Raw genomic sequence first — 17,836 nt, forward strand, 5'->3', positions numbered from 1 at the left:
ATCTGAAATTAGATGTAAACAAGTTCCAGTAGATGCAAAGAAGCTCCTTGAGTTGTCTTTCCTTAGTTGTTTATGGTTGTTTATATATCTGCCTGGTTGCCAGCTAGCCAGAAGAGCCATTTTAACCAAATCAATTAATCAATCAATCAATTGTAAGGTAAAAGAGGCAGATACCAGTGATCTCCAGAACCCAGGGCTGTTACTCTCCCCCGCACACCTTCAAAGCCTTATTGAAACCACATCTCCTCCAGCTGGCCTTCCCTAGCTAAGCCTCCCTTTTCGTCATCTTCCACTCCCTCCTGTTTCTCCTTGACTTGCTCCCTTTGTTCTTCCCCCCTTCCCAGCCACAAAGCACTCATATACATGTATGTAATTTTCTTATTTATATTAACATCTGTCTTCTCCCCTCTAGATTGCAGGCGCATCTCCTCCAAGAGGCCTTCCATGACTAAGCCCTGTTTTGCCTTTCTTCAACTCTCTTCTGTGTTGCCTTGACTTGCTCCCTTTATTCATCCCTCCTCTCAGCCCTACAGCACTTATGTACACATCTGTAATGTATTCTTATTAATATCTGTCTCCATCTCTAGACTGTAAGCTCACTGTGGGCAGTGAATGTGTCTGTTTATTGTTGTATTGTACTCTCCCAAGGGCTTAGTACAATGCTCTGCATGCAGTAAGCTCTCAATAAATACGATTGAATGATTGAATGAATGTCAGTCGGTCTGTAAGTTAATTGTATTTATTGAATGCTTCCTGTGTGCATCGTAGTGTACCAGTCACATTTATTGAGTGTCTCCTGTGTGCACAATACAGTACTAAGTGCTGGGAGAGCACAATATAACAGACACATTCCCTTCCCACAGTGAGCTTACAGTCTAGAGATGGAGACAGACATTAATATGAATAAGTTACAGATGGGCACGTAGTGCTGTAGGGCTGAGAGGAGGGATGAATAAAGGAAGCAAGTCAGGGCAACACAGAAGAGAGTTGAAGAAAAGCAAAAGAGGGCTTTGTCATGGAAGACCTCTTGGAGGAGATGTGCTTTGGCCATCTGAATAGCATGCATTCCCTATTCCCTTCGCATATACCGTCCTCCTTTTCACACCGCTGCCCGGATTGTCTTTGTCCAGAAACGCTTTGGGCACGTTACTCCCCTCCTCAGAAATCTCCAGTGGCTACCAGTCAATCTGCGCATCAGGCAGAAACTCCTCACCCTGGGCTTCAAGGTTGTCCATCCCCTCGCCCCCTCCTACCTCACCTCCCTTCTCTCCTTCTCCAGCCCAACCCGCACCCTCCGCTCCTCTGCCACTAATCTCCTCATCGTGCCTCGTTCTTGCCTGTCCCGCCGTCGACCCCCGGCCCACGTCATCCCAATGGCCTGGAATGCCCTCCCTCTGCACCTCCGCCAAGCTAGCTCTCTTCCTCCCTTCAAGGCCCTACTGAGAGCTCACCTCCTCCAGGAGGCCTTACCAGACTGAGCCCCCTCCTTCCTCTCCCCCTCGTCCCCCCTCCGTCCCCCCGTCTTACCTCCTTCCCTTCCCCACAGCACCTGTATATATGTATATATGTTTGTACATATTTATTACTCTATTTATTTATTTATTTATTTTACTTGTATATATCTATTCTATTTATTTTATTTTGTTAATATGTTCGGTTTTGTTCTCTGTCTCCCCCTTCTAGACTGTGAGTCCACTGTTGGGTAGGGACCGTCTCTATATGTTGCCAACTTGTACTTCCCAAACGCTTAGTACAGTGCTCTGCACACAGTAACCGCTCAATAAATACGATTGATTGATTGATTGATTGGTGCTTAGTTCTTCTGAGAAGCTAAAGTCAGCCCTGCCTTTTTTAGTTTTTTATGGTATTTTTGAAGTGCTTACTATGTGCCAGGCACTGTGCTAAGCGCGTGGGTAGATACAGGCTAATCAGGTTGGACACAGACCATGTCCCACATGGGGCTCACAGTCTTAATCCTCATTTTAGAGATGAGGTAACTGAGGAACAGGGAAGTTAAGCAACCTGTCCAAGATCACATAACACACGTGGTGGCACCAGGATTAGAACCCAGGTCCTGGCCCATGTACATAGGAGAGAATTCTGCCCTCCCTTTTGTGTTGTTTACCCACTTGGGCCTGTACTCATTCAGTTTTCACCCCATTCTACACACATATCCATGTGTAATATAATTTAATGTCAGTTTCCCCCTCTGGACTGTAAGCTCCTTGTGGGCAAGGATCATGCCTACCTACTCTACTGTATCGTACTCCCCCAAACACTTTAGTACCGTTCTCAGAGTTAATGCTAAATAATTGCCGTTGATTGATTGACAGTGGCCCCAGCCACAGGGTGTAAAAGCAGTTCCAGGGAGAGTCAAAAGGGGCACATTCAGAGAGAGTTTCCTCAGCCCAGGGCCTGAAATGTAGAACAGGTGGCAAAGAGCAAAGTAAATGCTGATTTTTCTCAAAATCCCTTGAAACTCCATTTCTTACCCATAGAAACATTTCCAGCCCTGGTCCTGTTATAATGAAGAAGATTGGCAATATATGCCTGCCATTTAGAGTTTCTCCTCCTTCTTGTTTAGGAAAAGGAAATGTGGCACCACTTGGTGGTAGTGGGGTGGGGGTGGGGATGGGGAGAGAGAGAAACAAAAGAGGAAGGAAGGAAGGAAAAAAAGAAAGAAAGAAAGGAAAGAAGGAAGGGAGGAAGAAAGAAAGGAAGAAAGAAGGAATGGAAAAAGAAAGGAAGAAAGAAAGGAAGAAAGAAAGAAAGAAAAAAGAAAGGGAGGAAGAAAGAAAGAAAAACAAAAGAAAGGGAAGAAGAAAGAAAGGGAGAAAGAAAGAAAGGGAGGAAGGAAGGAAGAAAGAAAGAAAAAGAAAAAGGAAGAAAGAGAGAAAGAAAGAAAGAGAGAGAAAAAGAAAGAAAGAAAGAAAGAAAGAAAGAAAGAAAGAAAGAAAGGGAAAAGAAAGGGATATGGAGAGGGAAGAAAGGGGGGGGAGAAAGGGAGAGCTGGAGACGTATCAAAGGAAAAATCGCTTCCTAACTAAATCAGTAGGACTTGACATGAATATGAGTTGCAAAGACAGAAAATTGGACAAAAGAATAGTAAATACCACTTGTCAATCAGACTCCAAGGCAGAAGCATTAGAACATGCTTCCAAAATTATTCCCTTTCTGTGCCAGGAGAAATCCCAGAGCCATTTATTTGGTTCTGGGAATGTATTTTTTACTCTGTGCATTTTGGGGGGAAAAATCATAGGTAGTCATGAAAAATAAATGATTTTAAAAATGTGTCTCTCAGGGACTACTAAATACTCAATTTACCTAACTCTGTTTGTTGCCAGTCCATTTCCTTGGAGATGTTAAAACTTTAACTGTCTATTTGAATCTCTTAGCCAACGTGGACCGTTATTCCAACTGAAAGAATTAATCTTGAGGAGAGCTTTTCAAAAGTTCCTCTTTAGCCAACATATCTTCTGGAATTTTTTGTTTGTGAATGGTTTGTGTCAGTGGCTGTTTATTCACTCTGTCCAAGAGTTCATTTTGAAGTTGAATTTGGTCTTGTTTAAATACGCAAGAAACAGAAAAAAACACTAAGTTTAGCAAAGGAATTTGAAACATCTTTCCCACAGAACTTACTCTAGCTTTAAAGACTTGTCTGTTTGAAAAGTCTGCAGCATAAGCAACCTTAATAAATTCACTTGATAGTGACTTTCTCAAATGGATTTTTTTTAGTGGTATTTGTTAAGCACTTAGTATGTGTCAAGCACTATTCTACACACTGGGTTAGATACAAGTTAATCAGGTTGGGCACAGTCCCTTTCCCACATGGGGCTTACAGTCATCTGTAAAATGGGGCTGAAGACTGTGAGCCCCACATGGGACAACATGATGACCTTGTATCCCCCCCAGCGCTTTGAACAGTGCTTTGCACATAGTAAGCACTTAAATGCCATTATTATTGTTGTTATTGTCATTATTATTATTGTCCTCGACCTCTCAGCTGCCTTCGACACTGTGGACCACCCCCTTCTCCTCAATACGCTATCCAACCTTGGCTTCACTGACTCCGTCCTCTCCTGGTTCTCCTCTTATCTCTCCGGTCGTTCATTCTCAGCCTCTTTTGCAGGCTCCTCCTCCCCCTCTGATCCCCTTACTGGGAGGGTTCCTCAAAGTTCAGTTCTTGGTCCCCTTCTGTTCTCGATCTACACTCACTCCCTTGGTGACCTCATTCGCTCCCACGGCTTCAACTATCATCTCTACGCTGATGACACCCAAATCTACATCTCTGCCCCTGCTCTCTCCCCCTCCCTCCAGGCTTGCATCTCCTCCTGCCTTCAGGACATCACCATCTGGATGTCTGCCCGCCACCTAAAACTCAACATGTCCAAGACTGAACTCCTTGTTTTCCCTCCCAAGCCCTGCCCTCTCCCTGACTTTCCCATCACTGTTGACGGCACTACCATCCTTCCCATCCCACAAGCCCGCAACCTTGGGGTCATCTTCAACTCCACTCTCTCCCTCACATCCACGCCGTCACCAAAACCTGCCGGTCTCAGCTCCGCAACATTGCCAAGATCTGCCCTTTCCTCTCCATCCAAACCGCTACCCTGCTCGTTCAAGCTCTCATCCTATCCCGTCTGGACTACTGTATCAGCCTCCTCTCCGATCTCCCATCCTCTTGTCTCTCCCCACTTCAATCCATACTTCACGCCACTGCCCGGATTGTCTTTGTCCAGAAACGCTCTGGGCATGTTACTCCCGTCCTCCAAAATCTCCAGTGGCTACCAATCAATCTGCTCATCAGGCAGAAACTCCTCACCCTCAGCTTCATCACCTCGCCCCCTCCTACCTCACCTCCCTTCTCTCCTTCTCCAGCCCAGCCCGCACCCTCTGCTCCTCTGCCGCTAATTTCCTCACCGTGCCTCGTTCTCGCCTGTCCCACCGTCGACTCCCGACCCACGTCATCCCAATGGCCTGGAATGCCCTCCTTCCCCACATCCGCCAAGCTAGCTCTCTTCCTCCCTTCAAGGCCCTACTGAGAGCTCACCTCCTCCAGGAGGCCTTCCCACACTGAGCCCCCTCCTTCCTCTCCCCCTCCTCCCTCTCTCCATCCCCCCCGCCTTACCTCCTTCCCTTCCCCATAGCACCTGTATGTATGTATATATGTTTGTATGTATATATTACTCTATATATTTATTTATTTTACTTGTACATATCTATTCTATTTATTTTATTTTGTTAATATGTTTTGTTTTGTTCTCTGTCTCCCCCTTCTAGACTGTGAGCCCACTGTTGGGTAGGGACCATCTCTATATGTTGCCAACATGTACTTCCCAAGCGCTTAGTACAGTGCTCTGCACACAGTAAGCACTCAATAAATGCGATTAATTGATTGATTGTTATTATTATTATTATTATTATTATTATTATTATCATTATTATTATTGCAGTCTAAGTAGGAGGAACAATAGGTATTGCATCCCCCATTTACAGGTGAGGCACAGAGAAGTCAGGTGACTTGCCCAAGGTCACATAGCAAGTGTGTGGCAGAGTCGGAATTAGAACCCAGGCCCTCTGACCACCAGGTCTGTGTTGCATAGTCACCTAATTTCTTTCTGCTTTTCATACTCCTGAATTTCTAGCCTGTAAACCCAGTGTGGGCAGAGATTGTCTCTCTTTATTGTTGAATTGTACTTTCCAAGCACTTAGTACAGTGCTCTGCACACAGTAAGTGCTCAATAAATGTGATTGAATGAATGAATGAATGAACTACTATCTTGTAGTTGTTTCCTGCCAGCTAAGGAGATGAGCTCCATTTTTCCAATCAATGGCATTGTTTGAGCACTTACTGAGTACAGAGCACTGTACTTAGTGCCTGGGAGAGTCCAGTGCAACAGAGTAGGTAGAAATGTTCCCTGCCCACAAGCTTCCTAAGACTCTTTCACCCTAATCTCCCTTGTTTCTCCCTTTTCAGGGAAAGTCATTGTGCTATATTTTGCGGTCTTTGAGGCTTTCTGATCTTAAATTGAATTTTAGGTAAATTTGAGCAGAAATTGCCATTTGAGGGTTTGTGCCCTGCAGATCATAATGGGAAATTGGAGTCCATTTCATTCAGTGAGGTTCAGTGAGCAGATGGTGGTAATGACTACAGCCTTTATCCCCACTGTCACTGTAATTCCTTCTCTTCCGGATCGTTGGTTCAACTGCTCCTGGGAGAAGCAGGAACCAGGGAGTTAGGAGACCTAGGTTCTAATCCAGACGCTGCCACTTGCCTGTTGTGTGACCTAGGGCAAGTCAGTGGGGGTGAAACCACCCTCCCACCTCAAAGATTGTGAACCCCTATGGCAGCCAGGGACTGTGCCTGATCTGGTTATCTGGTATCTACCCCGGTGATTGTCACAGTTAAGTACTTAAAAAATACCACTGAGTGGAAAGATTCCGGGCTTGGGAGCAAGTGGATGTGGGTTCTAATTCCTGCTCCACTATTTGTCTGCTGTGTGACTTTGAGCAAGCCACTTAACTTCTCTGGGTCTCAGATACTGCGTCTGTAAAATGGGGATTAAGACTGTGAGCCCCATGTGGGACAATCTGATTATCTGGCAAGCCACTTAACTTCTCTGTGCCTCAGTTACCTCATCTGTAAAATGGGGATTAAAACCGTGAACCCCCCGTGGGACAACCTGATTACCTTGTATCTACCCCGGTGCTTAGAACAATGCTCAGCACATAGTAAACGCTTAACAAATGCCACTATTTTGATTATTATTATTGTTGACTGATTGTTTTGCCCCCTCGGTTCTGCTGGGATGGGGGCGTGCTGCAGTGACGGCAGCACTTAGAACAGTGCTTTGCACATAGTAAGCGCTTAACAAATACCAAAATTATTATTATTATTATTACCCCAGTGCTTAAAACAGTGCTTGGCACATAGTAAATGTTTAACAAATACCGTCATTATTATTAGTCTCTGTGCCTCAGTTTCCTCATCTGTAAAATGGGGATTTGATACCTGTTCTTCCTCCCTCCCTAGACTGTGAGCCCCATACAGAGTGATGGTGTACACTCTGTTTATATTGTATCTACCCAAACATAAGTGCTTGGAACAAAGTCATTGCTTAACAAATACTGTTCTTATTATTAGTGATGAAAACAATGAGTGATCACCTTGCTACTCAATTCAGCAGGAACCTTCAGCCCTTGATAAATCCCATTTCACAATGATAGCTTTTTTCAACTTTTCACAGTTGGCATCAATTTGGTAACATTGTTTTGTTAAGCTGTGTCCAATTTTCCTAATAAAACTGGACCAGTTCCCAACACCCCAATTAAATAAGATTTCACTACAGGAATATTTTGCTCACCACCACCATCACTTCGACTACTGCTATCCTCCTCTTCATTATCGTTACTAGTACACATTATTACATCAGCCTAGCAGCTAGCCCTTTACCCACGGTGAGTCACATTTTATGCTGGGTGGATAGAAAAGCCAAATGAAAATGCTTTCATTTACTTTACTACTCTTGTGGGGAAAGAGAACTGATGAAACATTTTGTGGGCTAATAAATTTGGGACCCTTTCTTTATAAGAGTTCACATTATTTGTGTAACAAAATCCTAATGTAGGAAGGGAAAATCTATATTTATAAATACAAATGAATCTATCAATCATAGATATATGATTCGAGGAGCAGTGTGGCCTAGCAGATAGAGAACAGGCCTGGGATGCAGAAGAACCTGGGTTCTAGTCCTGGCTCTGCCACTCGTCTGCTGCGTATGACCTTGGGCAAGTCACTTAACTACTCTGGGCCTCAGATATCTCATCTGTAAAATGGAGATTAAGAATGTGAGCCCCATGTGGGACATGGACTTTGTCCAATCTGATAAGCTTGTAGATACCCCAGTTCTTAGTTCAGTGCCTGTAAAGTAAGCAGTTAACAAATACCCCCCCAAAAAAGTAAATGGACATAGATATAGCTGTAGATAGTCTCCATGGTTTTCCTCCATATCCACAGAACAATAATGATAATAATTACAGTACTTGCCAAGTGCTTTCTGTGTGCCAAGCACTTGTCCTAAGCATTGGGTTAGAAACTAGTTCATCAGATTGGACACAATCCCTGTCCCACATGGGGCTCACACTCTTAATCCCCATTTTGCAGATGAGGTAACAGGCCCAGAGAAGTGAAGTGACTTGCCCAGGGTCACAAGTGTGGTCGAGCAGGTAAGCGCTCAGTAAATACGATTGAATGAATGAATTAGAACCCAGATCCTTCAGACTCCCCCAGGCCCATGCTCTGTCCACTGAGCCACACTGATTCTGGCTGTGAAATCAACCTATTAGTCATATGTGGCTAAAAAGACCAATGTGAAGCCACAGTCCTGTCACACGCAACTGTTCTTTGTTGTGTTTTTCTGTGTTTATCATTCCAGTGGTCTTTGGTGGGTCTCATGATTTTGTGTAAGTCAGTTGCTAAGGGAAGAAGTAAATATTTCTTCCCATACACCCCACACTTGCTGCACTGCTGAATTCACCTGCGCAGTGTGAATTTGCAGATAAACCACCCTGGGAGTCAGTCAGTTAATCATATTTATTGAGCACCTACTGAGTGCAGAGCACTCTATTAAGCACTTGGGAGAGTACAATATTGCAATATAACAGACACATTCCCTGCTCGCAGTGAGCTCACAGTCTAGAGGGGGAGACAGACATTCATATAAATTAATAAATTACAGATATGTGCATAAATACTGTGGGGCTTAAAGGGAGGATGAATAACGGGAGCAACTCCAGGTGATGAAGAAGGGAGCGGGGAAAGAGGAAAGGAGGAAGTAGTCAGGGAAGTGTTCAACCAGCTGTTTGACTGGTTGAGCGTATAGGTCCCCCACTTCTCTGCAGACAGGACATTTGCAGAATTGTATTTTCCCTGTGTAGATTAAATTTCATTAAGTGAAAAGGTAAATGAGAGTTTTCTTAATCTGGAACTGGGTAGGGCAGTTGTTCCGGATCGTCATAGGAGCTGAAAGTTTCCAGGATAGTAACATATTGAGCCCACTGTTGGGTAGGGACCGTCTCTATATGTTACCAACTTGTACTTCCCAAGCGCCTAGTACAGTGCTCTGCACACAGTAAGCGCTCAATAAATACAAATGAATGAATATTGGGGTGGATGGGTCATTGATCTCACACAGAACAGCTTTTTTTTTAGTTTTTTTTTTAATCATTTGATCCTCCTTGTATTTAAGGATCACGCAAAATTCACACGATTTTTCCCATTGTTCATTAGCTCCCTGTGGGCAGGGAACATTCTTACCAACTCTGTTGTATTGTAATCTCCCAAGTGCTTAAAACAGGGTTCTGCACACAGAAAGTGTTAGTAAATATGATAGATTGATTTGTATCCTTCATTTCCTCCCCTTTCAGAATTAGTTTGCCTCCTATCTTGCTCCTCACTGCTACTCCTCACTCTTTAAACCTCAGAATGATTAATAAACTTGGATTGCCTGCAGTGTCGAGTATTAGATCTCTTAGGCTTCAGTTCTCCATAGTCACTATAGAAGTTTGTATCACTTGGGAATGTCTGTACTTTACCATTGCCCTCATTCTCTAGATCACTAATAGACAGTTGCTAAATGATATGAACACTTCCCTCAAGTTTCGAACCACTCACTAGTAACTCCTTTAAATTGACCAACATCAAATATCTTGGAAATGGAATTTCCCCACTATCCTCAAACAATCCATCGTGGTTGTGCAATGCAGGGGCAAAAGAAATGATTGACATTTAATTAGCCTACAGTCCAGTCGTCACCAGAGCACAGTGGTAGATGTTTCCCGTCACTACTATTTTCTGGGCTAGAAGGATCAAAGTAACTTATTTGAAGAAGCATCGTGGCTCAGTGGGAAGAGCACGGGCTTTGGAGTCAGAGGTCATGGGTTCAAATCCCGGCTCCACCAGTTGTCAGCTGTATGACTTCAGGCAAGTCACTTAACTTCTCTGCGCCTCAGTTACCTCATCTGTAAAATTGGGATTAAGACTGTGAGTCCCCTGTGGGACAACCTGATCACCTTGTAACCTCCCCAGCACTTAGAACAGTGCTTTGCACATAGTAAGTGCTTAATAAATGCCATTATTATTATTATTATTATTATTATTATTATTATTTGAGGATACTCAGAAATAAAAGGGGTAAAACCATGTTCTGTTATGCTTCACTGCTCTGAAATTGCAAGCGTTTACACCCAACGAGCAGGACTTTTGCTCCGCAACATTCATCATGTTCTTAGTATTGGCTAAACACCCAAGATTTCAGTCTGAGTGGATGATGTGCTGCTTTCCCAATGGGTAGGAAGCTACAGCATCTGTAAGTTAACTTAAATACATACAATGAACTACTTTTTTAAAAAACAAATGATCCCAAGATGCTTTGTTATATTTCAATTTTCTGACTTCCTAAACTAGAGAGAAATCATGGCCTAGTGGAAAAAAAAAAAACCATGGGCTTCGGAGTCATAGAACTGGGCTCTAATCCTGACTCTGCCACTTTTTTTATGATATTTGTTGAGCGCTTACTATATGCCCGGCACTGTACTAACTGCTGGGGTAAATACAAACTAATCAGGTTGGACACAGTCCCTGTCCCACATGGGGCTTACATTCTTAAACCTTAATCCCCATTTTACAGATGAGGTAACTGAGGTACAGAGAAGTGAAGTAACTTGCCCAAGGTTGCAAAGCAGATAAGTGGCAGGGTCAGGATTAGAACCCAGGTCCTAACTTCCAAGCCCGTGGTCTATCCACTAGGCCATGTTGCTTTCTTCCTTCTGTGGGTCAAGTGACAACTTCTCTGGTCCTCAGCTTCCTCATCTGTAAAATGAGGTTCAAATACCTGTTTTCCCTCCTCCTTAGGCTATGTTGGGTAGGGACTGTGTCCTAGGTACGTATACTTTATCTACCCCAGCGCTTAATACAGTGATTGGAACATAGTAATTGGTTAACAAATACTATTATCATTAGCATACACACTCTTACAGTGGCCTAAGGTGAAGAGCATCAAAACCCTCAGCTTCTTCAGTTGAGGACCCACTGGCCAAGAGATGGCAGTGAATCAGTCGATCGATCATATTTATTGAGCACCTGCTTTCTGCAGAACACTGTGCAAAGCACTTGGGCAAGTACACTGTAACAGAGTTGGTAGACATATCAATCAATCAATCAATCGTATTTATTGAGCGCTTACTGTGTGCAGAGCACTGTAAGCGCTTGGGAAGTACAAGTTGGCAACATATAGAGACAGTCCCTACGCTTCCAGTCTAGGTAGCATTAAGGCTGTGCTCCCATGTTTAGAGTTCAAACGGAAAAAAACAGAAGCAATAGTAAGCTGTTTTGTACCTTTCACATGTTTCTCTTTGCAGCATTTAGTAATAATAATAATAATGGTGGCATTTGTTAAGCACGTATTATGTGCCAAGCACTGTTCTAAACACTGGGAGAGACACAGGGTAATCAGGTTGTCCCACGTGGGCCTCCCAATCTTAATCCCCATTTTAAAGATGAGGTAACTGAGGCTCAGAGAAGTTAAGTGACTTGCCCAAAGTCACACAGCTGACAAGCGCCGGAGCTGGGGTTAGAACCCACGACCTCTGACTCCCAAGCCCGGGCTCTTTCCACTGAGTCGATGATCATGCAGAAGAAAATGAACTGCGAAAGGGCTGAACATGATTTAATAATGAGATAAAATGTAAACTCAGTTAAAGAAGAACGCTAGTGGTTTTTAATGACATACTTTATTTTCTTATACAGGATGAAGAGGAAGAAATCAAACAAGAAATTAACATGTTGAAGAAATATTCTCATCACCGAAATATAGCTACATACTATGGAGCGTTCATTAAAAAGAATCCACCAGGAATGGATGATCAGCTCTGGGTATGTAGCATTTTCAAAAGTGAACTCCTCTCTTTCCTGCAAAGGACATGTGAACTTGGTTAGTTCCTTTTAACGTGCTACACTTCAAAATGAACTTGTTAAACTGAATTTTGAGTCTATTTCTGATTCTACCATTGAATCAGTTTGTAATGTGAACATGTAACTTCTCTTTACTGGGCCTCAATTTTTTCCATTGTAATAGTTATGAAAAGAATTTTGTCCCCCTCTGTACATCAAAGGAATGGTGAAAGGAATAATTGGGGATGGACTAAGGAATGATTAGATAAGGTCTGGAGGATTCTTTGCATTCTCACTCCTTTCCTTTACCCCTCAGATGACGTACACATTGAAGGTTTTAAAGATAGGTACACTCCTGTGTTACATAGATTAAGAATTTACCATTCCTGCTCTGACAGAAAATATAATGTCCCCTACGCTGATCATGGGCTCAAATATAATTTGAAGTCCTCCTTTGGAAGCAGCATGGAGTAATGGAAAGAGCACAGGACTGGGAGACAGGAGACCTGGGTTCTCATTCCGGCTCCACCACTTATCTGTTGTGTGACCTTGGGCATGTCACTTCACTTTTCTGTGCCTCAGTTACCTCATCTGTAAAATGGGGATTAAGAGCGTGATCCCCATGTGGAACAGTGAGCCCACTGTGAGCCCACTGTTGGGTAGGGACTGTCTCTATATGTTGCCAATTTGTACTTCCCAAGCGCTTAGTACAGTGCTCTGCACATAGTAAGCGCTCAATAAATACGATTGATGATGATGATGATGACAGGGACTGTGTCCAACCTGTTTAACTTTTATCTACCCCAGCGCTTAGAACAGTGCTTGGCACATAGTAAGCTCTTATCAAATACAATAATTATCATTATTATTATTGTTATTAGTAGTAGTAGTAGTATTCCCCACTCAGGGTCGCATTTGGAGAGTTTCCAGTACTCTACCAGTTTCGGCAAAGGGAGGGAGAGTCAAGCAGAGTCACACCCATTCCATTCCTAGCTTGGCCAGTGACTAACCAGCAGAAGGCAACCTGCTACAAGTCAAAACTCAGAGGCGGCACAGGAGAGAATCGAGGGTGGAAATTCAAGTTTACTGCGCGGAAGGCAACAATGGTAAACCAATTCCGGATTTTGACCAAGAAAACTCTATGGATCCACAGAACAGTCGCAGATGGAGAGCAGGGCGTTCTGCGAGAGATGTGTCCGTATGGGTCGGAAACGACTCGAAGGCATAAGACAAGACAAGTAATAGTGTTATCCCAACTCTGCTGTTTGACCTTGGGCATATCACTCCTCTTCTCAGGGCCTCAGTCTCCTCACATCTCTAAAATGAGGATTGTATAGCTGTTCTCTCTGCCCCTTCAACTAGGAGCCCCATGAAGAACAGGGACTACCCTTGACCCATAGTCTGCACTTAACAAGTGTATTAGGATGCACGATGAAGGTGGCATCAAACCCTAGAGAGGTTTTGCTGTGTCCAGAGGGGCAGGCTGTTCTCCTAAAAATTGGGCCATAAGTCCTGCCCATCCTTCTCTGTTCTCCGTGACATCCTCCCCAGCCACCTCAAAGAGGTTCAGTGGGGAGGAGTCAAACTGTTGTATGGGGGAGCAGCTGCTACCGAGTACACGATTTTATGCTTGTCGTTCTTGAGGATGCATGGTTGCACATCGGGATCCAAATGGGAAAATCGGGCTTACCGTTATTATCATTATCGTTAAAATGCAACGTCATAATGATAACAATGAAAAGCCACACTCCAAATTGTTAATTGCCTAAAAGTTTATTTTTTCTCTTCCCTCTAAGAAAATATGAACTGTGGGGGTAAGCCAATGTTAGTATATCAGTCAGTCAATCAATCAATCAATCAATTTAAGGCCCATGTGGGATAGGGACTGTGTCCAACCTGATTGGCTTGTATCTACACCAGGGCTTAGTACAGGGTCTGGCACATAGTATGTGCTTAACAAATACCACTATTATTATTATTATTATTACAATTCTAGACTAGTAGTCTCAGAACTTAAAAGCATTACCTCCCATCTAGGCTGTAGCTAGTTGAAATATCCTGTGTCTTCTAACCACTTTGCCCTATACCACTAGGCCTCCAGCTGCTCCAGCATCCCAGGCCCTGTCCTCTGGGATTGAATCCACAACAGGGAGACTCATGTATGAAGGCCTGGTTGATCCAGGGCTGCAGAATCCTTTATCCTGCAGAATTTCATCCCGAAGGGGCTCCAGAGATGGACACTGTGGGTGATAAATGGTCCATTGATGCCTTTCAGTGAGAAGCAGCATGGCCTACTGGAAGGATCTTGGGCCTTGGTAGTCAGAGGACCTGGGTTCTAATGCCGCTCTGCTGGTTGTCTGCTGTGTGATCTATGGCAAGTCCGTGCACAGGGTACAGTGCCATGCACATAGTAAGCGCTCAATAAATGCCATTGAATGATTAAGTCACTTAGCTTCTCTGTGCCTCAGTTACCTCATCTGCAAAATGGGGATTAAGACCGTAATTCCTGTGTTGCGCATGGACTTATACCCAACCTGATTATCTTCTATTAGTTATATAACTTTCACAGTATGGTGGCTGGCACATAGTAAGAGCTAAATGAATATCATTATTTTTTTTTTAATTGGCAACTAATGCTTCTCTACCTTCCTTTTTCTCCCTTAGTTCCCCAGTTTCTAACTCTTTGTCAGCAGTTCCTCCTGGAACTGCCCAAGTCCCAGTGGAATTAGTAAAAGGGGAAGGGGGGAGTTGAGAAGGAAGGCTCATAAATATTATATCCTCATTCCTGTCCCCTCTGGCAGAATCACAGAGGGGCTACCAGTAGTAAGTTTAGAGCAAAATCCAGTAGCTGCAGTATTTCCATGAAAATGACCATCAACCTCTTCTTCCACTTCAGAATCTGTTTTTCTGTTCAGTACTTGTCAGTCATGTGAGTGCGCAGAAGGATATTTTGTAGTTCTCCCCAGGAATTGTTTAGAGGCTGCTTTGCCCTTGGGTTGAACAAATGGTAACTATTAAAAGCATTCTGGAGGTGAGAAAGACCCATTACTTATCTCTGAGGGTTATTCCCTGAAAGCACATGAGGTCACAAAGCCTGTTGGGAGTTTAGGAGAGGTAACAGGCCTGTCAATCAGTCCATCAATGGGCTTCATTCATTCATTCATTCACTCGTATTTATTGAGGGTACACCATGTGCAGAGCACTGTACTAAGTGCTTGGAAAGTTCAATTAGGCAGACAGAAAGTACAGACCTGCCCATAGAAAGCAAAAAGAAAGCAGAAGCACCTAATGGGGAAAATGGTTTTCAGTGCTCCTCTTGAACCAGAATTTATAGAATTTGTGATGGTAAAATCAGAGTTGAATTAGAGCAGTCTTTGTGGAAAATGATTTCTCTTTGGATTTTGTTTCTGTTTAATCACCTCTGAATAAGTAAACTCAAAGGTATTGCCAAGATTATTTATACAAAGGCGACTGTAAGCTCCTTTTGGCCAGGGATTTGTATCTGCCAACTATATTGTGTTATACTCTCCCAAGCCCTTAGTGAAGGGTTCTTCACTCAGTAAGCACTCAATAAATACCATTGATTGAAATGGAATCAATACAAGACAATTGGTGGAGCTGGGATTTGAACCCATGACCTCTGACTCCAAAGCCCGGGCTCCTTTCCACTGAGCCACGCTGCTTCTCTAACTTCTCTACTCTTAACTTCTCTGTGCCTCAGTTACGTCATCTGTAAAATGGGGATTAAGATTGTGAGCCCCAGGTAGGACAACCTGATCACCTAGTATCCCCCCAGCACTCAAAACAGTTTCTTTGCACATAGTAAGCACTTAACAAATAGGATTAGAGAAAAATAGGATTAGGCAGCTGGGCTGGCCAGATAACACTTCTCAGGCTATTGACATCTGCGATCAGCTTGTTGGGATGGAGGGCTGCATGGTAGAAAATCCCCACAGTGCTTTTCAGGAACTAAAGGGGAGAACTAAAAGGAACTAAAATAATAATAATTATTATTATTATGGCACTTGTTATTATGATACTTGTTATGGTACTTCTTACAATGTGCCAAGCACTATTCTAAGCACTGGGGTATACAGGTTGGACACAGTTCCTGTCTCACATGGGACTCACACTCTTAATCCCCATTTTACAGATGAGGTAACCGAGGTCCAGAGAAGTGAAGTGACTTGCCCAAGGCTACACAGCAGACCTGTGGCAGAGCCAGGATTAGATCCCAGCTCCTACTGACTTCCAGACTCGAGCCCCATCCACTATACCATGCAGCTTCAATAGTGAGAACAGGGGTATTGATTGAAAATTATTGTGTTTAAAAGTAAATAAGGTTTTCCCAGGAAACTCCTTTGAAGGTGGAGACTGAAGATTGCATTATGTCCCTCACCAAACCTGTGTTGTTTCAGGTGTCTGATTGAATTTTATAACCTGGGAGAATTCTATCAGTCTGGCCTTGCAGATAAACACTTGTTTTGCTCAGGTTCTTTGTCCAAGTAAAACTACTTCTGATAATGGCCAAGTGATTCTCTTTTATCAGCCGCTGAGGGGCCTATACAGAAATCAAAAAAAAAAAAGGAGCTCTTTCAATGATGATTAACATCTCTCAGAAATAAGGCAAGCTTCTGACATATGACATTTACCCTCATGTTTCCCCTTCATTTCATGATGAAGAGGTTTTCAGTTTCACAGCTCTCTGTGTGAAAATGGTGAGGCTAAGAATCACGGTCTATTAAACTGACTAATTTCCCTGAAATTAAAAAGCTACACAAAGCACATCCTAGTCTCTTAATGACATTATAGCTAATGCAAGTCTAGTCTATTTGTAAAAAGGACATAAAATCCTGATTATCTCCTAAGAACTAAGGAGGCCAAGTAAGAGAACATACTACTAAGGGGATAATTGAAATAGCAAGTGCATTATTTCAAACCTTACTGAATTGTAAAATAAACAATGCTTTATCCCATCTCTGTAGTAAGCACTGTGGCATATGATGTTAGTCACATCAGCGAGTCAGAGATGTCTCACAATAGTAACTAAAATTTCCAGTCATTGTTACCAGTTATTTCTCTTGCTAAATTAAATTATTGGGGCCTAGATTCATTCATTCGTGCATTCATTCGTGTTTATTGAGCACTTACTGTGTGCAGAGCACTGTACTAAGCACTTGGGAGATTACAACAATAAGCAGACATATTCCCAGCCCACAACGAGATAGATGAAAGAAGATATTCTACAGTGTTTTTTTTTTTATTCCTATGCCTTTGCCTTCTTCATTAAAACAAGAGGAGCAGTGTGGTGTAATGGATAGATCCCGGGCCTAGGAGACGTAAGGTCATGGGTTCTCATCCTGGTTCCACCACTTGTGTTACCCTGGGCAAGTCACTTAACTTCTCTGTGCCTCAGTTACCTTATCTGTAAATAAATCTCAATAAATATGATTGATAATCTGTAAAAAATGGGGATTAAGAGTGTGAGCCCAATGTGGGGACAGGGACTGTGTCTGGCCTGGTTAACTTGCGTCTACCCCAGTGCTTAGAGCAATGCTTGGCACATAGTAAGTGCTTAACAAGTACCATTAAAAAAAAAACCAGCAAAAAATGGCTTATATCCATTTTCTTTTCTTAATGGTATTTGTTAAGCACTTACTATATGCCAGGCAGGGTATTAAGAACCTGCCCTTCTAGAAGATAAAAAATGAGAAAGGAAGGCAGTCTTGTTAAAGCATTAAAACCATCACCTCTTCCAGCTAATTGTCTTGCAGGGTCAATTAAAATCTGTTTATCATCTTAGCACTTCCTGTATCTCAGAAATGGGATGTTTCTTTTTGTGGAGCATTTTAATCACTTCTTAATATAAAATCAATTGTTCTATCA

The 17,836-nt window shown here is 43.0% G+C and overlaps 1 protein-coding gene across 8 annotated transcripts in view; it reads left to right on the top strand.

Annotated features, from left to right (window-relative positions):
* TNIK (TRAF2 and NCK interacting kinase) overlaps positions 1-17,836 on the top strand; it is a 560,172-nt gene that overhangs the window by 309,167 nt on the left and 233,169 nt on the right. For all 8 annotated transcript variants that reach the window (XM_038749188.1, XM_038749204.1, XM_038749246.1 and 5 more), the window contains exon 4: positions 11,807-11,932. In XM_038749188.1, the coding sequence (XP_038605116.1) occupies positions 11,807-11,932 (126 nt within the window). The remainder of the gene's footprint in view (positions 1-11,806; positions 11,933-17,836) is intronic.

This window comes from Tachyglossus aculeatus, chromosome 1 (genome assembly GCF_015852505.1).
Source record: "Tachyglossus aculeatus isolate mTacAcu1 chromosome 1, mTacAcu1.pri, whole genome shotgun sequence".
NCBI lineage: Eukaryota > Metazoa > Chordata > Mammalia > Monotremata > Tachyglossidae > Tachyglossus > Tachyglossus aculeatus.